The following is a 21927-nucleotide window of genomic DNA, read 5'->3' as shown; positions in this document are numbered from 1 at the left end:
CGTCCTCCACCCCAATATCCAGTTTCGACTGGTGTGCCTGAAGCTCGACCACCGGTTCGCAAAGCACACGCGTGGCGCACGCCGAACAATCTGCCTTTGTGCTTTCACTGCGGCGAAGCCGGTCACGTTCTGCGCCACTGCCCGTACCGTCGGATGGGCTAGCGCGGATTTCCCCTTGATGCCCCTCGGCCGCGTTATGGCGAACGACCTCGGGACATCGACCAATACCTCAGCGACAACGTCCCACCTGCGTCCCTCCAGCGACGCCAGTCCAGGTCACCACCGCCGAGACAGTTTTCCTCTAGCCGCCGTTCTTCCTTCAGGCAGTCCCCAAGTCCAAGCTGGGAAAACTGAAGATGGCGACCCTCGGGGGTAGGACCGCCGTCGATGAACACTACGACCAACATCCTCCGCTCAATGATTTGATCATACAGACTAACCTCCGACCCTTCGCTCCGACCAACAGTCCGACCACTTTTCGACGATCGCCCAAGCTTTCCTCCGACGCCCCCAATCGACGCACCGCATGACCAACTAGTCCGACGGCCTCCTGACGACCACAGAAGCTTACTTTCGACGCCGCAATTCGACGCAAAGAACGACCCGTCAGCCCGGCGATCCCTGACACGCCGCACTTTGTCGACGGTGAGCTACATTCCGCCGAGATACCGATCGTCGTTGATAACCAAAACACGACTGCCCTTGTAGATACCTGCGCTGATTTTTGCGTTATGAGTCGTGGCCTTGCTACCATTCTGCGACAAGTCCTTACTCCTTGGCACGGAGCCTCGATAAGGACAGCCGGAGGGCATGTGGTAACGCCGCTCGGAGTGTGCGCCGCTCGCGTCGAGATTAACCACGTAACTTTCTCGTGTTGCTTTCTTGTGCTAGCAGAGTGCTCAAGGACCTGATTCTCGGCCTTGATTTTCTTAGAGAAAATGACGCAGTCACCGACCTTCATGACTTCATGGTGACTTTTTCCACTCACCGCGCAATTTCCGACGAGTACACAGAGCACAGCGATGGCTACACAGGCAGGCCAGTTTTCCGAGTGTGCGACGACCATGTCACTCTACCTCCACGCACCAGCTTGTTTGTTACAGCGCAGCGCCCCCCCCCCCCCCGCCTTTCAAGGCCTCGCGGAAACGAACGTGAATTTATTGTTGAGTCTACAAGTCTGCGTCACTCGGGGGGTCTTTGCCTTGAGAAATAAACGAACTGAATTGCTTTTAACGAACTTTAGTGCTGAATACCGCCATTTACCGCAAGGTACAGCTATCGCTTATTTTGACGAAGTCAGTGCGCCATCTGCCCATTGCGCCCTTTCGATGGCCAACGAGAACCTTCCCGAGAGCACTGGACATACTGTTCAAACTGACGTGAATCCTGCTTTATCTCTTACCCAGAAACGCCGCTTTCAAGAAATTCTGGACACTTACCGTGACTGCTTTGCCGTCACTTCCAAAGTGAAACAGACGTCAGTAACCAAACATTGAATTATAGTTGATCCCACCAAGCGCCCTATCCACCAGCACCCCTACCGAGTATCGGCGAAAGAACGAGAGGCTATTCGGGCGCAGGTTGATGAAATGCTCCGCGATGATGTGATCCAGCCGTCCACAAGCCCATGGGCCTCTGCGAACATCACTGACGTAGACTTCCGCTCGCCATTGGCCGGAAACGACAGTGAAGCCCTTCGCGAACTTGGAAAACTTTGATAGAGCGTAAACACACACGACCACCAGTTGTGCTGGTCACTAAAAAGGGCGGAGCACTCAGATTCTGGGTCGACTATATGAGGCTCGTCTACCCATTGCCTCGAATCGATGACTCGTTCGACCGACTCCGCAACGCCCGATACTTTTCATCGCTCCATCTACGCAGTGGGCACTGGCAGATCGAAGTCGGTGAACGTGATCGAGAGAAGACCGCATTCATTACTCCTGACGGACTGTACGAATTTAAGGTGCTTCCCCTCGGTTTGTGTTCCGCTCCCGCAACCTTTCAAAGAATGATGGACACTGTCCTAGCCGGCCTCAAATGGCAGACGTGCCTCGTCTACCTGGACGACGTTGTCATTTTCTCTGCGACCTACGAGGCGCACCTCAAACGATTGACGGCCTTGCTAAATGCCATCCGCGGGGCCGGACTCTCACTAAAATCAGAAAAATGCCACTTTGCATTCCAACAGCTCAAGTTTCTGGGTCGTGTCGTGAGTGCTGAGGGAATTAGCCCTGATCCAGAAAAGACGGCTGCAGTAGCTGCTTTCCCGACCCACACTGATAAAAGTTCCGTGCGTCGTTTTTTGGGCCTCTGTACATATTACAGGAGATTTGTGCACTTCTCCCGAATAGCGGAACCATTGACTCGTCTAACAAAGGACGACCAGCCTTTCATCTGGGCCGACGAGCAGAAAAAATCATTCGAGGAGCTTCGCAAGCGCCTTCCAACAACGCCCGTACTTGGCCACTTCGACGAGGAAGCCGACGCCATGGACGAACGTTGGCCTCGGTGCTTACGCCAGTCGCACCCTGTCTCATTCCGAAGCGAATTATTCTACTACCGAAAAGGAGTGCCTTGCAGGTGTGTGTGCGGTAACAAAATTTCGGCCGTATTTGTATGGTCGGCCGTTTAGTGTGGTCAGCGACCACCACTCACTCAACTGGTTAGCGAATCTTAAAGATCCTTCAGGCCGGTTAGCCCGCTGGAGTCTCCGCTTACAGATGTTCGACGTCACTATTGTGTAAAAATCCGGCAAGAAACACAGTGATGCTGACTGCTTATCCCGAGACCCTATCCCGTGTTCTTCAATTGAAACAGATGACTCCGTTTTTCTCGGCGCTCTCTCGACCCCACATCTCGCTCAACAGCAGGAGACGACACCGAACTGCGGCCCCTCATCGATTACCTCGAAGGAACCGCCTCATCGTCGCCTCTCCTTTTCACGCGTGGCCTGTCGTCGTTCTGCTTGCGTGACGGTGTCCTCTACAAGAAAAACTGCGCTTCCACAGACTTTCAGCATCTGCTGGTTGTCCCAAAGCCGCTACGTACCGACGCTTTGCAGGCATGCCACGATGAGCTTTCTGTCGGACATCTCGGTTTTTCTCGCACCTTGGCACGAGTAGGACAAAAATACTACTGGCCCAAGCTTGCCGCAATGGTTCAGCGCTATGTTAGGACGTGCCGTTATTGCCAACGTCACAAGATAACACCTGTCAAGCTGGTCGGCCTGCTGCATCCTATCGTTCCTCCCCGAGTACCTTTTCACCAAGTCGGTATGGACTTGCGCGGGCCGTTTCCTACGTCATCATTGGGCAACCGGTACAATATAGTCGCCACAGATTATCTAACCCGTTATTGTGAGACGAAAGCTCCTCCCAGCGGCACGTCTACTGATATTGCGAACTTTTTCATCTTTAATCTAGTCCTTCGTCACGGTGCCCCTGCGATCGTTTTAACTGACAGAGGCACGACACTTACTTCAGCTCTAACCCAGGAAGTGATGCGGCTCAGTGGCACTTGTCATCGCAGAACAACAGCTTACCACCCTCACATAAATGGCCTTACTGAGCGACTCAATAAGACCGTCGCCGATGTGCATTCTATGTACGTCGACGAAGATCATAAGAACTGGGACCAGATACTACCGTATGCAACATTTGCGTATAACACCGCAGACCAGGAAACGACCCGCTTCCCACCGTTTCGTTTGGTGTACGGTCGCGAAGCTGTCACCATGCTGGACGCAATGCTACTGCCAGATTCCCACCCATCGATTGCCGGTGCCGACCAATTCGTGCGGCATGCCGAGGCCGCTCGCCGGCTGGCTAGACTCAGAGTCCAGACACAGCAAGATAAAGATGCACGACGTTGTAACCTTCGTCACAGGAAGGTAATTTACACCCCGACGATCAGGTTTGGGTGTGGACACCTGTTCGCCAGCGGGGTCGCTCCGAGAAGCTTCTGCGCCGCTACTTCGGCCCGTACGAAGTACAACGAACACTCAGCGACGTCACCTACGAAGTGACACCGCAAGGAACTGTTCGCTCATCCATACGGCAAGCACAATCGAAAGTCGTACATGTCGCCAGGATGAAGCCCTTCTGCTCCCGCTAGGTCAAGCTACATGTGTTTTGTTTAACTTCCTTTAACTGCTTGATGTGAATGCGGCATCCTCACCGACTACGGTTATCCTCGGCCTCGCCACTCGGCATCGGGACGATGCCTTTTCCACCGGGAGGGGCAATGCCGCAATGTTATCTTACTGGCGCCGCCATGTGGCGAGCTCAGGAAACGGGCACGCGCTCTTCTTCTTCGCTCTCGGTGCTCGCCGCAAGTCGGTTCCATGCCTTATCTCGCCGGTGCTTTTGCTTAGTCGCGAGTAAATCTGCCTAATCACTTCCACTGCTTCTGTGACAATATATGTATATAACTCTTCTTCGAATTATGTGACATATGGCGTACCCTAAGGAAGCGTGCTTGGTCCTTTGCTTTTTCTAATTTATAATAATGACTTACCTGCCTGTTGTGCCCGACCAAAGCCGCCCAGAAATTCAGCCGGACGACAAACTTCTCCGGCCAACGCCTCCTTCACAAAATCCGGATACTTTTGTGCAATGCACCGATGCACTGGAGGCGAGCCGTGCCAAGGAGAGAGAAGCGACGTGTTTGAACATGAGCTGAGCATCCAGACAGCTCGGCGCCGTGGCCCTGGCGGGGGACCCCTTCTCGCCCCGCGGCATATTTGAAGCAACAGCGCAGCGAGCTCTCCCATTGGCCCTGCGAAAGAGCTGCCGTCGGATTGGACCATTTGAGCGTCAACGGTTTCTCGGTTTACGGAGCCTCAAAAGCTTCCGTTCGAGACTCCGAGTGTAAGTTCGTCACTAGCGTCCATCGGGAGCAGTTCGCCTCCTGAGAGAGCGGACGCGGCGGAATCTCCCCGGCCGTCGCTGCGCGAGTACAGTCGCGTATGGCTATGTTAGCTTTCGGCCCCAGAGCCAATCTCGTTGTGTAAATGCCTGTAAATAGTGTATAAAACCTTTTCTTCATCTCACCAGCGCTGCCTCGGATTCATCGCTACCGCCCAGGGAGCTGACAGCCCTCGTTCACGAAACAGGTGACGAGCGCTATGCAACAAACTCTTTGGCACAACCCTGTTGACGGTGGCATACTGTGTGATAACCTGTGTAGATGCTACACAACACTGTGTAGCATCTAGAGTTCGTCTTTTCGCAGGTGACTGCGTAATTTACCGCAACATTATTAACCAATTCCTACAATCTGACCTGAACGCAGCAAGCTCATGGTGCTCATCCTCGTTAATGATGCTAAATGTTTCTAAAACAAAACAGATATCTTTCACTCATCGTACAGTCTGAATTTCAACCACTTACACTCATTGACAATGCTGTAGAACTAAGAAACACTTACAAATACATTTAGCGTGCACCTTCAGTTTGATCTAACATGGCATCACCATATTGACCTCACCCTAGCTGCTGCTAAGCGTTCACTTGGTCTTCTTAAACGTACTCTCGACTCCTATCCACGTTAAAAAACTTTCTTATATCACTCTAACACGCCCTAAAATTGAATATGCCGCGGATATTTGGGACCCTAATCAAGCCTATGTTATCGCCAACATCGTATCCTTGCAGAACCGTGTTGTGTGTTTTTTTTTTCAGACGGCTCATCTTTCACAAGCGTCAGTGCATTAAAACAACGTGCTGAAATGGAATACTTATCATGTCGTCGTAAACACGCTCGGTTAAGACTTTTCCGTAAGCTTTACCAACTACTGCGCAGTGGTTTTTGCAGTCACCTGATGTCATATTTCCACGACTTGATCATACCTTCAAAGTTAAGTGCGCAAAGTGTCATTTATCATCTTATGCTCATTCATTCCTCGCACTATCATTTAATGGAATAACTTGCCATCGCACATTGACACAGAAGCTGACATAAATTCCAAGAGCTACTTCGCTGTGACGGAAATGTGTAGAATATTTTGCTGTTGTTTTTCTTTATCTCTATTGATGTTATACCTAATATTTAGTTAGTGTTTCTTGTTGTAATTGTATCGTGTTTATTACAATTGTATCACCCCCCCCCCCCCCTATGTAATACCCTCCTTTGGAGGGCCTGTAGGGGTAACGTACATAAATAAATAACTACTCTGGGATTGCCAACGCTCCGAGGTCGAACCCTATACCGCCTGAACTATCGTTCCCTTCTAGACACTGATGCTAAGACATAGAGGATATTTGCCAAGTATTGCCCCCTTAGTGGCCTGGTCAGAGCAATATGATTTGAATGAAGACCTGTGCAAATAATGAAGATTCTGCCTACTCCCCTCTATGATCCAAGGCCATGAGCCTTCCTATTCAATAAAGTACGTTCAATCAATCAATCAATAAACTGAAATTATAGCTCGTGAACTGAAGGCCCGCGTCTTGTACACCTGCAGTTGAAGACTGGGTAAGCCACAGCGGCACATTGTTAGGGCGTCGTCGTTCCGCGTACGCGTAGCTGGGAGGACAAGTAGGGGGAGCTTGAAGGTTCTTTGTACATTGTGATCCATCTCGTGTCCACTGCGGCCCTCACATTCTCAGTTGCAGCCCGCCTTCTATTCTGCTCCTGCCCTCTAATTCACGGCCGGAGTCTATCGAGATTTTTAATCTTTTTCTTTGATATCTTCTCGGTATTGGCAGTTTGAACAGCAGCATGAAAGACCTCGCAATCAGGAAGTGAAAAAACGAAGCAGAAGGCGCTAATTTTTGCACTTTTGCTATGCAAGGGGCTTACAACGCTCAAAGCTGAAACATTTCTGAACAGGTGCCAAACTAATCAGGATACCAAGAAACCAGGGCCGGCTTGCACGATAAAGTCCGAGCTAAGTCAAGACTTAAATGGTGTCTTTAGAAAGACCAAGCTTATTTAAGACGGCTCGTGTTCCGAACGTCGAACGCTTCGGGTTCATGTTCACCAGAGTGGCTTCCCAGAACGGCCTCAGCAACCACTTGGGGCATTTTTCCTCGTAACACAATATTAAGCCGCAAAAAGCAACGGCACGGATTTTACACAGCGCAAAATTGACGGAATGTGTACATCTTACAGCAGGGACAGTGCCAGCGCATCCCTGTACTTCCCTAATTTCTCTACTTAGACACCTGGCGTCCTTGTGTCTTAACCAAGACAGCACTAGAGTCGTAATCATACAAGCGACTTATTCAAGTCAGGACTGAAGCCCAGTCTTGACTCCAGTCTTAAGCGGTCATGCTAGTGGCCTATTCTTTAGACTCCAGTTAAGTCTGGACTTAGCTAAGACAGTCTTAAGATTGTTTTGTGCAAGCGGGCCCAGTTTCTAGAAGGACTTTATTGCACAGGTCGATGGAGCGCAGTTTTTGTATCACAGCAAGCCCGCACAAAACAATAACGGTCGAAGGGCAGGTGGTGGCAGGGATCACGAATGCCGATGCGTCGCACTCCGCCATGTTGGCTCTGTGAAGCTGGCTATGCCTTTGCGGACCAGTGGCGCCAGCGAAGCACAACGAAGCGTTCCGCGAACTTGCTGGCATCTTTACGGTGTTCAGAGGCAGTCTGTGCAGCAATATTTTCCAGAAACCGTCGGTAACCCAGTGTCTTCTATGACGGTAAGCCCGCGTGAAAAAAAAATATACGATATACGTAGCAAGAGGTACATACTTTCCCTGGCTGAGCTTGTTGTGGTCATCTATGTTTGGCAATTAGAGATATTGGGTAAACATATCTTTTATTCATTTTGCTTGATAGAGACAAAGACTGCCCGATGATCTGTGAAGTGGCATGCAGCGGTATCAATTTTCTCTATACAGTATTTTGATTTAGCAGTCTTCATACCCAAAGTCTCATACATTGGACTACTCACCGGTGTGGAGCCACAGTCTCTCGCACACCCTACACGTGTCCAGACGGATTGTTCACAGTCTGCTTCAAATTTCCTGGTAGCAGATGCACTTTTGGAAACCCGAATGAAGTGATCCGTTACGACGTGCCTTCAGACCCTCTTCTGTTGGTTCCCGTTGACTGAACTCTTCCATAGGCCTCATCTCGGTGGTTATACCCCGTCTATTATGTTCGGCAGTCTGGAATCACCGTTTGGCAAGCCGTTCGTTTTTATGTTTCGGCGTCTCCGGCGTTCTCTTCGCCTTCCTACGCCAATCCTCTCTTTGCTGCCGCTATGCGCCGCTATTTACGCTCTGCCGGCGGCTGCCTTTCGAAGTAGGCGAAACGGAGAGACGCCCGTGTGCTGGGCGGTGACAGTGCACATTAAAGATCCCCAGGTGGTCGAAATCGCTCCATACCCTTCCACTACCATTTCCGTTTTTCTCTTTTAATTGTATCTCCCACCTTCCTCCCTATCATTGCAGCACAGTTCAGGTGCCCAGGGAGCAAGTGTGACACACTGCGCCTTTACTTTCCTGTGAACCAATTTATTATTATAATTTTCTAAACATTACTACGCTATGTTCAAAGATTTCTGTCCGCGGAATGTGTCCACAAAATTGTGTCCGCAGCAGTTGTAATTGAGAAGTTGGTTTGGTTTGTTTTGTGAGGTTTAACGTCCCAAAGCGACTCAGGCTATGAGAGACGCCGTAGTAAAGGACTCCGGAAATTTCAACCACCTGGAATTCTTTAACGTGCACTGACATCACACAACACAGCGCCTTGCTTCTCGTCTCCATCGAAAAGTGGCCGCCGAGGCCGGGATTCGATCCCGCGCCCTTGAGAACAGTAGTCGAGCGCCGTAACCACTGCGCCACCCCGGCGGGGCAGTAATTGAGAAGTGGTAGAGGTTAATGAATGGTGGCAATCGATAGAGGGTGACGTAATGTTGTATCGAAAAATAATTAGGCGAAGTTAATTAATTAGTATAACAGGTTCACAGGAAAAGAAGGTGCAGTATCTGTCATACTTGTTCTGTGAACACCTCAACCGAGCCGTATGGGAGGAAGGGAGGAAGATGGGAGTGAAAGTTGAAAGAGAGAAAGGGGTGCCGTAGTGGATTTTACGTCAAGAATGTGACGTCACGCAACCGGAAGTAGAGTCGAAAAACGGCAAAGGAAGAAATTGGCACGTAATTTGAAAGTATCGAAGACTAAAATTGGTAAACAAGAAGTGAATTAAGCAACTAGAAGCGATCAACAGCAGCATCCGTGGTTCCGCATTACTCCAATGCAGATTCTGCAGTGTTCTTTATTATTATTATTATTATTATTATTATTATTATTATTATTATTATTATTATTATTATTATTATTATTATTATTATTATTATTATTATTATTATTATTATTATTATTATTATTATTATTATTATTACTATTATTATTATTGCGTTCTCTATCTTGGCTCTCCGCTTGTCAAGACGTTCTTTTTGTTCGGGCGTCTGCTGCGTCGGCAGTGGAGTCGCCCGTAGGTCGGCGGAATCACTCATGAGTCGACTCACTCGGGCTCACTCAGACTCACACTCAGATCATGATCTGAGTCGTGAGTGAGTCCGGACTCACAATCAGATCATGATCTGAGTCGTGAGTGAGTCCGGACTCTTATTCAGATCATGATCTGAGTCGCGAATGAGCCCTGACTCACACTCAGATCATGATCTGTTTAGTGAGTGAGTCCGGACTCACACTCAGATCGTGATCTTAGCCGTGGGTCTGGACTCAAGCTCAAATTGTGGTCTGAGTTTGAGTGAGCCCGGACTCACATTCAGATCATGATCAGAGTCGTGAGTTCGGACTCACTTTTAGATCATGATCTGTGTCGTGAGTGAGTCCGGACTCATATTCAGATTATGATCTCAGTCTTGCCGAGTCTGACCTAGAAAGTTCCTATGAAATCAAATGAATTCTTGCTAAGAGGTTGAAGAATCATGATCTGAAGTGATTGAGTGAGTAATGGGCACAGGTCGCTAATTAAATCCTAGCGGACTCGAATTGCCTGTGTAATTCTAATAATGAATAAGCTTCTTGGTGAGCTGATGATGTAGAGCAATTTTGTTGTTTTCTGTTACGCAATTATTTTGACTATGGCGACTATACAGGTTAATCGAACATTCGTTCTCGTCAGTGTGTTGTATTGCGGTGGCTATATAGTTCTTTCTTTGCGGTTTATTTACTCCGGAATATCTTGCAAATGATTTCACGGTTTAGGTGCACAGCGATGCAACGAGCCAGGCTACCCGTGTATAACTAATAATATCAGGCTAAGTTCGAAGAGACCATTGTGTAACCACATTTTTAATGTTCTTTCTTATTGCGAAAGAATTCACAGGCTCACCACCACAGACCAATAATCTTGTCCGATGTTTCTTTTTATGTGCCATTGCTCCAATTGGTTGGGCTGTTTGAGGAGGTCACAAATGCGTGGCTACGTACGTGGGTCATTTAAACGCATTTCGATATAGCTGAAATTTTGCTTCGGTCGATTTGGCCCAAAACCTGTCCAACATGATTCGCCTACGGAGACCAGGATGCTGACCTCCATGGCCGCCTTATATTTTGCCCACCCACCACCGAAATTTGACCTCGACTGATTTGGGCAAAATCTGTCCAATTTAATATGACTATGGCGAACAAGACTATGGCGAACCGGGTCCACCCTCAGATTGGTCCCCTCACCCCAGTAGATTGACCTGAACCGATTTCGGACCAAAATGAACGGACAACATAATTCGAGTACGGCGAACACGATGGTGACCTCCAAATTTTGGTTTGGGTCACACACGGTTTACCAACCCTCGAAACTTCATTTTGGCCAATTTACATGAAAAGCGATCAGTTCCTAATTGCATTGGCCATCCTCGGCATTATGGTTACTTATAAGTTGGGCATGACCATTTCCAGAATTTGGCCCAGGTCGCCTTCGAAGTATCACCTTTATAATTGGTATCCAATCTTAATTGACTGTGCCTGACAAGATGGCAACCACCAAAGCTGCCATAGCCAAATCAAAAATTTTGCCCGTGCTATAGCTAAAAAGACCAAGCTTTCGTACTATAATCAGCTCAAAAGAGATAATCCCTACCATATTTTTTCATTTTCCTGTAACCTTTCAATTCATTCATTACTGAAGAAAACAGTCTAATCTGTAATGTTACACATTTTTTTCTATTTTTTTCCCTCGTTTTTCTCAGCACTGCCTTGCGCCTAAATATACAAGCTTTAGGACCGTCGCTCGTTACTTGTCGAGAGTTTATATGAGTGAGTCCCGATGAGTCCAAATGAGTGAGCTTAAATGGGTCGTGAGTTGAACTGAGTGAGTCCAGATCAGTCTGAGTTCAGATGAGTCTGAGTTCAGATGGGTCGTGAGTCGAAGTAAGCGAGCGCAGATGAATCGTGAGTCAAAAATGAGTGAATAGAGATGAGTGAGTTCAGATGAGTCGTGAGTTGAAATGAGTGAGTACAGGATGAGTCTGAGTTGAAGTGAGTGAGTGCAAATAAGTCGCGAGTCAAAAATGAGTTAGTCGAGATGAGTGAGTGAGCCCAGATTAGTTAGGAGTCTGAGTGAGCCCGAGTGAATCGTCATCATGCGTGAGTTCGAGTTTAAGAGTCTGAGTGGGCCCGAGTGACTCGCCAGCTTGCGTGAGTTTAAGTTCACGAGTGTGAGTGAGTCCGAGCCTTGTGAGTCTGAGTGAGAATGAGCCCGCAGATGGACCAAATTTTTCTGGGTGAGCCTGAGTGAGCACACGTGATTTTGCGGACCTGTGGAGTCGGCACGTGGCCGCGGCGGCGGCGAGCTCTGATGTCATGCGCAGCGCACCTGTTGCTCCTCTCTGGTTTCCGCGCATGCGCACTAGTGACCTGGTTTACACACGACGAAATGCGCTGCTGGCTAGCGTAGTGTGATCCTCGCTACAAAACGCAAGCAGATGCGACAAACGAGCCAGCAGCGATGATGGCGTTGTATTCTGCTAGCTCGGTGAAGAGTGAGCTGCCGCCAGCCGGCGGCCGAGTGCATAGACGCTGAAGAAGGAGTTTTTCAAACCCTTTAAGGTATCGAGGAGTATTCATTCTGGCAATAAACTCCTTTCTGTAGAAGGAGCATAATCATCCAAGACTCAATTTCACTTCATAATTCTGAGTAAAAAAGGTGGTGTCCTCAACTTCTTACAAGGAATTTCATAATATTGAAGTAAGGAGTATAAAAGGCGACGTCAGCCATTTAGTCTCCTATTTGGCTTATTTAGGTTAAAAGTGTAATAACCCAAAATTTGGTGCTGCCTCTGACGTCGTTTTATTGCATTTTTAAGGGCTACTTGGATCAGGAGGCGCCGCAACGAATTAGGCAATGCAGGCCAATTGAGTATGATCAGTTATTTCCGTGCCTCTAATTCTTTACCTCCATGATTACGACAGCGACAAAGAACGCTAACGAAACCTACACTGCGGTCAAAAGAAAGACACGACACAATTATTACCGCAATAGCATTAGTGATCTCTTTCGAAGAGAAATGTGGCGTTGACGCCGCGTCAAGATGCTGATTGGGAGAGGGGGACTTGACGTCAGAGCCAACGAATTTAACACAACAGAAGAATTTGTCGCTCAAGTGCTGGAATAAAATGTATGTCCCCTGCGTCGCTATCCGGACACGCTGCCTCTACGCCAACAAGGAAGCTGTCGCACAACACTCTTAAAGGCCCACTGTCCACCCTCCGGCCGAAAATATTTTCTTCCCCGGTGACTGTGAGACTTCGCCCCTAGAACGCAAGGCCGCAAAATGTTTTTGAAAAGTAACTAATAACGCAGTTACAGCCATCGCAATCACCCGATTCTGTCATGCTTCTCTGCTTCCGTTCCCTCGCAAAGGTTTTTCACTCTTCTGCCCGAGGTCGTCGCAAGACAAATTCCCCTTCCTCCTCCGCGTTTGGCGGGAGGTGGGGCGTGGTACTCCGAATTAGGGAGAATAGTCCTACACCTGACTTTTGTTAGAGATAGCTCGCACTGACGTTTCAGGCTCTGACCTAGGGTCTGGTATACTGCAAATATATAATACCAGAGGAAACGATACGCGATGAAGTCGTCGCGCGACGACTCGCTAAGGAAAATGGCCTCATGCGGTTATCGCTTTAAATAAACTTAAGTATACTCATTTTTTGTCACAACTTGAAGGTAGATGCATTTTTAGGCCGTAGTGAGATCGACAAGAATGCGAACTTGATTTTTAAGTTCTTAATATTTTTGACCAATTGATGCTTGCAGGCACGCGCCTGTCTCTTGACCGCCAAAACGAAAAGAGCGAAGAAGAATGCCACATGTTTCGTCAAGACCGTGGTTTCTTATAACCAGAGCCCAGTAAACTGGGTAAACTACAAATTTTGTTCGGCGTCATTTAAAAGAGCCATAGCGTAGGCAAAGGACGAGTACAATAAAAATTTAAATACTTATTTGTCAAACCCTAAGCACAGGAAGGCTTTGTATGGTTTCATGGAACGAAATAGAAACTCACACATTTCTCAGTCATTAAGTTCAATAGTGTTGTCTCCACAGGAGGCAAAGGATGAGTTGGAACCAATTGTACAAGGGCACGCATTACGTTTCCAGGAGCACTGCAGAGTTTCCTTGCATGCTCCCATTTTCTGCTCACACTATGTTGAGGTTGAAAGGTCAGAACTTCTATCTGTGATTTTTTCCATGCAAAACTCGGCTCCAGGTTGGGACGGGGCTACGGTAGGTGTTCTCAAAATTTTAGCAAATGAATTCACTCAGTATCTCCTGGATCTGGTCAACGAATCATTAGAATCTGCATGCCTGCCGCACGTCTGGAAAGTGGCGAAAATTATATTGCTCTTGAAAGACCCTGGTAAAGAATTTCATGTTGAAAACATTCGGTCGATAGCTTTGACTTCGAATCTAGTAAAATTAATAGAAAGAATTGTGCATGGCCGCCTCTCAACGCATATTTCAGAAGTTAATGCTTTGAGTTCTGCCCAGGTTGGTTTCCGCAATGGATGCTCAATATGGTCTGTACTAGAAGATTTATAAAGCAGGATTCACCTTGCAATGTGCAACAAGGAGGTATCAGCGTTAGTGATGCTCGATATAGCTAACGCCTATGACAGCACTGCACATTCCATTCTACTAAACAAGTGGTCATTATTACGTCCTTCGTTCTACATTTATGCTTGGATCAGAAAATTTTTGAAAGGACGAGAATTCTTTTGCACTGATGGCTCATTAATCTCAGATACCTATGCACAGACAAGAAGGGTGCCCCAGGGCTCTGTGCTCTCACCACTCCTTTTTAATATATTAATGTGCGATATTCCGGTTCATCCTGATGTCACTGTATATGTATATGCAGAAGACTTAGCATTCTTCGCCTCTGCAAAAGATATTCATGACCTCTATCGTTCACTACAGGCTCACCTAAATGCACTTGAGGTCTGGTTGGACAAAATTAAATTGGTTTTAAATGTGTCCAAACGTACTGTGCTTGTTTTTAAAACAAAAACTCCCTTATATGTTTCGTTAAACTACCGCTCAGATGTCATACCTCAAGTGGAATCTGTGCGGTATTTAGGCATTACATATGATGCTAGTATGGACTGGAGGCCTCACATCAAGTCTAATGTTCAGAAAGGTGAGCGTGCCCTTGGTAGGCTCATACGGATAAGTAATAAGAAATTTGGTATGCGTCGAGACACTCTTCTACTTTTGTACAAAGCCTATGTGAGACCGATTCTGGAATTTGGCTCCATTCTTTTTTCTGGGTGTCCAAAATATAAGCTGCATCCTTTGCTGCTTTTAGGCAGACGGGCGCTACGCCTCTGCCTCGGGCTTCCACAGTCAATCTCTACCACTGTTCTGTACTTGGAGGCTCGCATTTCGGACCTTAACTCCCGTTTCCGCCTTCTGTTAGATTATTCTTGCGATCATTTGAGGCTACTCCAGATATGGCTATACCTATTTTTGTGTCAAACCCCGCCCTCATTCTCGCTCATCAGTGGCCAAGGGTCTGCATGCCCCAAGTTGTTTTCACGCAGAGCATTTTAGCAAACATTGGTGTGGACCTCGGTTCCATATGTCCTATTGGTTGCTCAACGTCCTTTGTGGATGTAAATTATGATTCTATATTTCCATCTAATGTGAAGCACTTACTTCAAGTCTAATATCCAGTCTCCTATGTGATCACCTTGAAAAGTTCCCTGATCACACTGTAATTGCCATTGATGCGTCTGTGACTGCGCAGAAAGCAGCGATTGGAATTTTTTTCAGAGTCTCTTTCCTGGAGTTTTTCGATGCGTGTCCCGGATTACACGCCGATATTTTTATCAGAGTTTATGGCAATTGGGCTAGCACTACTAAACGTTTCCTGCAGTCAATCAAAAATAATTTTTCTATCAGACTTTCTGTTTTGCTGTCACTGGAGTCAGCACGTGATGCTCTTTTGAGCCGCTCACTAAAGTATTTCATACTGGGGTGGGTGAAAGAACTACGCTTCATCTGGGTCCCCGGTCACTGCGGTATTTTCCAGAACGAAGCGGCAGATTTCCTGGCTAAATCAGCTCTTGATGCATCCGTTTCATGTACCATACCTAATATCACCATTTTTGGAATGTCCTGTTGTCAGCGTTATCAATACCTAGCCGATTCGTGCAATGAAACCTTACTATCTACATCCGAATACCACCATCTCACATAATCATGGAAAGTTCGTTCATGTAAATCACGGCAGTGTGAGGTAACGATGACTCTCATGAGATGCAGGATTCCTCGCCTAAATATTTATTTATGTAGATGCGGGATCAGCCCCACAAACCTTTGTGAGGCTTGCGGTAAGATTGAAAATATTGATCACTTCCTTCTCGCTTGCCGAAGATTTTCACATCAGAGGAGGGTGCATTTAGGAACTCCAATTGCACGCTTGGGATTTACGTTGTCGGTCCCGCTTCTATCTCCTTCGGTGCGAGTGCGAAAGGATTTGCGTTGCCTCAAATTTGTCAGTACTAACATAACATCACAGCTACGGACAGATTGTCTTGCTAATTGTATTCCAAATTTACAAACTTCCAAATTTTTGCTTCGTATTTTTTCTTTCAATCAATTTTGTGATCTTAAATCTTAAGTTTTTGTTTAGTTCACAATTACTTTATTGCACTAATTCAGTTTGTGTAGGACATTTGGCAGTCCACACTGAACCCTGGCCAATCCCCCTTCGTGAAGAAGAAGAAGACCGTGGTTCAGCTTAGCAGCGACAAATACCTCTCGTATTAACGAATAAGATGCTTCTGCTGTCCAGACGCAGGCTCAGTCGAGTAGACTTAGTGACGAGCGACTGCTATGACTGCAGTGATGTGTTCGGCCATGGTCATTTTCAGCGCTGGTTCTTCAATCTCGTTATATTCTCCGTGTGCGCAATGCAGTGCCACACCCTCGCCTTCAGTCTCATCTCTGGTGACGTCGACCACTGGTGCAAGCAGCCGCAGGGTGAAATGAAGGTGCCTGCGGCCTCCTGGAGGAACTCGGCAATCCCTCTAGAGGCGGATGGTCGCTTCAGTCGATGCAGCGCCTACAAACACCCGGGTCACCCTAACGACACGCTGATTGTTGACTGCGATGATTGGGACTACGACCCGGAGTACAGCAAGAGGACCATCGTAAGTCAGTGGAACTTGGTCTGCCACAGACGCTGGTTGCGCGCCATGGCGGAGAGCCTCTACATAGCCGGCTCGCTGATTGCGATGACTGCCGTCGGGCAGATGGCGGACCGATTCGGCCGGATGCCCGTGCTCCTCACAGCGATGGCAGTGCTGCAGCTGGCCACGATGGGTGGATGTTTCGCAACATCATACCACATGTACGTCCTTTCAAGGTTTCTCAACTCTGGCTGCGTGGCAACTGTCGCCGTCCTCGCCTGCACACTATTCTTTGAGGCATCCACGCACGAGAACAGGAACAGGGACCTGTGTGCCGCCATGTGCGCAGGCTTGCTGATTGCCGAGGTATGGCTTGCTGTGGCACGGCTGCTCAGAGGGCTGAACTGGATAGTTCTCCAGATCTTCATGCTGTCCCCGACTGTCCTCACGTTGTACGCGGTGTCCGCAGTGCACGAGTCAGCCCGCTGGTGCATTGCAGTAAACGACATGGCCAGAGCCGAAATGCTCATGATCGCTGCCGCCAAAGAAAATCGCTTTCCCGTTTCGAACACTGACTGCATGCTGGAAAGGCTCAAGGCAGAGGTTCAGAGGACCGAAATGCGCATGCTGCTCACAGCAGGAGACGTAACTAGAGCAAAGGCAGTACAGCGCAGCGCGTTCGTGATGATCGGCTTATCGTTCTCTGCTTCGTTCTCACAATACGCATTGATGGCCGTCGAGGACAGGGTAATATTAGGAACAACTGCTTGGTTCCAGTGGGCCTCAAGCGGAACCAACCTCGCAAGTTGCGCGCTGCTCTACGCTACGTTCAGAAAACTCTCACCGCAACATCTACTGGCCGCAGCAGTAGGAACGCTCGGTGGCGTTTCCTGCGTGATAAGCCTGAGTTTCGCATTGGGATGCGCTTACGTAACTACATTGTTCTTCCTTTTAGCCAAACCGCTTACGTTCGCGGTCAAAGTCCTCATATTCGCCAACGTCTTGGAAATGGTGCCGACGCGTGTGCGTTGCGGGGCGAGTTGCTGGCTCTTCGGTTTAGGCCGCTTGGGAGGGGTGTGTGCCATAGTGCTGTCCGTGCGGCAAGACATTGGGCGTGGCGATGTGCTTTTCGCCCTAGCTGGGACCACGCTCTTTATGATGCTCCATGCCCAGCTCTTTTTACAGCAGCCGTCGGAGAAACCAACTTTAGCCAGTCCTTTATTTGCTGCGGGTTCCATTCAGAGTGTGGACTTCATGAAGCAGACGCTGAACTGGCGGAATGTGAAGAAGAAACGAACCAGCAAGCCTCGTGGCAGTGGTCAGTCATCGAGGTACCAAAGCATCGAGCCGAGACCTGTGGACAGCAGACTCAATTAGAGTGTTATGATTTGTGACGCAAGTGGGTTTTCAGTCTCATCACTGTAATTTATGCTATCTGAGCATAACGTTATTCGAATGTAATTTATTCTATCTGTCGAATGTTTACACAATTTCTATGCCGTCATGTGGCACTTGTATCAAGGGCAAACATTGGATATTGGATGCAATGCATCTTTTTTTGTGTTGCTATTAAGTTGGCTTCCAATATGGTTTGCTTTTGGGGTTTAACGTCCCAAAGTGACTCAGGCTATGAGGGACGCCGTAGTGAAGGAATCCAGAAATTTCGACGACCTGGGATTCTTTAACGTTCACTGACATCGCACAGCCCACGGGCGCCTAGCTTTTCGCCTCCACCGATAGGCAGCCACCGAGACCTGCATTCGATTCCACGTCCTTGGGCGCAGTAGTCGAACGCCCTAACCACTGCACCCCCCGGCAGGCTTCCAATATGTGCATGACCTAAACATTATTAGTGGAGGAGGTTCGGAGCCTACTAAAATAGCCTACGTTTATATGTACGCTTCGGGTGTCTAACGAGAAGGGAGGCAAATACAGCACTTTTCTTTCCCCGAATCAAACTACGGACTTCTAGTTTAGTTTTATTTATACGATTTAACGCCCCAAAACGACTCAGGCTATGAGACGCCGTAATGGAGGGCTCCAAAAATTGCGACCACCTGGAGTTCTTTACCATCCACTGACATCGTTAAGTGTGCAAGTAAAATGCAAATTGGCTCATTGGAAAGAAAATGCGAACTATATATGTCTGAGCGGACACTTGAACCGCACCGTAAGGGACGGTTCAATAATAAGAGAGAGAGGTGCCATAGTGGAGGGCTCCAGAATATTTTCAGCCACCTGGGGAACAACCATGTCGTGACTCAGCGGCTAAAACACCGGATTCGAACCCGACCGCCGGCTACTGCGTTTCCATATGAAGGCGAAACGGAGAGGCGTCCCTGGATAGTGTGACGTCAGTGTATGTTAAAGAGCCCCAGGTGGGACTACCAAGGAGTTCTTTACCTCCCTCTGTATGACACCTCCTCAATTCTTTCTCGAAACTTATTGCTACTTTTGCAAGAATTACCCAGCTCCTATTCTGCGCGTTAAGGTTCTGTATTTAAGCGACTTTAACCGCCACCGCTAGCTCTTCACGTACAATCTACTCCCAAAGCAAGCAGTCGCTCCGTTGAGGTATACATGCGTAGCCCTAGTGCTCTCTTTATGCATTTTCGTGTGAGGGAGTCTATCCTGTCCTTATCCGCCGCTTTGATCCAAATATGGCGTCGCGTAGCTAATTCTGCAAACCACATACGCTTGTACTAGTTTTAAGAGGATTCTCTTTTTCAGTCGTCTGTCGTTGACAGCTATGCGTCTAATAGGCCCTAGAGTCTGTATCGAGTGATGCTCGAGCTTCTTTGACCTTTCCATTGCACATTTTTGCAGAAATACAAGAAATTGTACAATAGCAGTGGACACCGTTGGCGAATGCGTATAGAGGGCAGGTTTATCCTGCTCCCCAACAAAATCAGAACGTCTGCTCATGCGTAGTAAACCAGGCACAAGGGGCCATACCCAAATCCGGGTGCACGTTAATGGACAACATATACCGGAGGTGTCCGTCATACGGGTTCTTAGAATTTACATCCAGAAAAACGGCTGAAACACAGAGTCCCTCAATCGCCTCAATGCTAGTGTCTATGAGACAGTGCGTCTCATACGTAGAATCGTTAAACGGTATTCGAGTATGAAGGAAACTGATCTCGTCCGCCTGGTCCAGGCTTTTGTCATTAGTAGCATTACCTTCATGCTACCATACATAACGTATCAGAAGCACAACGTGTTGATTCCCTGATCAGACGGGCGTTCAAGTCCGCACTTGGTATCCCCATAAATACCTCAACGGAGCGCGTCAGTGCCCCCGGAGTCCACAACACTCTTAGCTAGCTGGTATACGTCCACCTCACCTTTCAATTCGAACGGCTAACCCACACACCGACCAGACGCTTTATCCAATTGATTCCCTCTCAATCAGTTACCCCGCAACAAGGCAGGACAATGCGCCACTTTCAATCAGCCTGCGAACTCACTTGAAAATCCTACCTCTCCTGAAGAATATGCACCCTGAATTTTATTCAGGCAAGCGAGTAGAAAGAGCTAAAGCCGTACACAAGCAATACCAGTTCAAACAAGACGCGGCCTATGTCGATGCAGCCGAACCCACGGATCGTAATGCCTTCACGATTGTGACTGTAAATTATCAGGGTCAACAGCTCGGGGTCAGGGTTAGCAACGACCCGCAGGAAGCGGAGGGGGGTACGATCACCCTCGCGATAAGCTCAACCTCAGCCCTTCATAAATTAACGACACGAAAACCGCAATAACAAATTACAGCAAAGGCAAGATATCCATTGTAGGACTCAAATTTCTGCATTTTCTCAAACGCCTCACTGTGCAATGAAGCTAATCTGGACAAGAGCACATTCTTCTCTTCTTGGTAATAAGGCTGTCCACAATTTCGCCCGAGCCGGGCGATGGGACAACCCCTCATGAGATGGGCGAGGGACCGCATGGTTTCCTATCAAGAAACTACATTACACTTCCGTTAAACACGTACCTTATACCCTCCAGGACACCAATATCGCACAAAGGAACAGAAGGTCACCTGGCGAAAATTACAGCCGCATTCCTTTCCAAATCCAGTCACCTACGCCAATGCATACCCTGAATTATACACCCCTTACTGTAACTTATGCCACCAGAGGACTAACTTACATCCCATCTTATGGGCACGAGACTCCCCTCCGTGAAATCTGCAGCCTTCCATCTGCGAGCAGTGGGAGACCGCTATGGTCAGCTCGGACCCACTAATCCAACTGCGGGCCATCGAGCGTGCAACCCAGGTCGCCAGAGCTCAAGCTCTGGCGACCTGAGTTGCACGCTCCTGGCTCCTGGCCACCTGGAGCGGAAGCTACTGCCTGCCTGACTGCAGACCTTGATCTGCATTTTCCAGTTTGAAGATGCTTATACACAATGCTTCTTTTCTTTAAATTTGTTTAATTTTTTGCTTCTGTGTTTTTCTCTAGCTCCATCGTCTGGCTGCGCCCAGAGTACGGCCAACACACGGCTGCTGGAAGAAAATAAAGATGGCGGCTGGCGGTGGCACATGAATTACCCACGGCTGGCTGTTTTTTTAATCGATATTTATTGCCTCAGGGAATCAGTAGGGTATAAGATGATTGATGAACAAATGAATAATGAATGCAAAAAGGTTGGCTGATTTTATGAAGTCCAGGAGTGAGTGATGATGAGGTCTCTGCGTCCAAGCGATATATGAGGCAGGATTGGTTGCTGAAAGGCAAGCTATTGTCAGGTGCCAGATTCGTGTTTGCTTCAGTGCTGGGCAGTTTCGCAACAAGTGGTGAATGTCGGCTTCAACATTTTCGTTTTTACAGATCGGGCACCCTGGGCGGGGATATAAGTTTTGGAAGTGAGATCACGTTCGACGGTTCGAGTGACAGCTGGTGTGAGGGCAACACCGACCTGGATCCTCCTAAGCGCAATCTCCTCTGCGCGGGAGAGACCGCGGGGAAGGGATACCGCACACGAAGAGATAAGTGCACGTGCGCGGCGCCGGAGGTTTTCCTTTCTTGATTAAAGAAGGGTAGCGTCGTCCACTCCAAGGAGCCGTAGCATTGATGCGTCTTGGTTCACGAGGCGGGTCGCTAAATCTGATTGAATTTGGGAAGGCAGGAGGTCCCATGGGACCCACTCGATGCGTACTGACTGCTGGATGCCCGCCGCAAGGTGGTGGATGTTTTGACATATTTTAGGGCAGCGACTGACACGTCAGAGCAAACGTACTGCTTGAAGTGCGTCAGTGCGGATGGCAATGTGGGCTGCAGGGAGCATGGTTATGGAAGCCACT

At 48.2% G+C, this 21927-nt stretch overlaps 1 protein-coding gene across 1 annotated transcript; it reads left to right on the top strand.

Moving 5' to 3' along the window:
• Positions 1–16265: 16265 nt before the first annotated feature.
• Positions 16266–17996, top strand: LOC146174803 (solute carrier family 22 member 7-like). Its single transcript, XM_084585455.1, has one exon. It carries the CDS (start codon positions 16266–16268, stop codon positions 17994–17996), a length of 1731 nt encoding a protein of 576 aa, XP_084441581.1.
• The last annotated feature ends 3931 nt before the right edge of the window (positions 17997–21927 follow it).

This window comes from Amblyomma maculatum, chromosome 11, assembly GCF_055883805.1.
Source record: "Amblyomma maculatum isolate TAMU_Amacu chromosome 11, ASM5588380v1, whole genome shotgun sequence".
In the NCBI taxonomy this organism is placed as follows: Eukaryota; Metazoa; Arthropoda; class Arachnida; order Ixodida; family Ixodidae; genus Amblyomma; species Amblyomma maculatum.
This window is presented reverse-complemented; position numbering and strand designations above follow the sequence as displayed.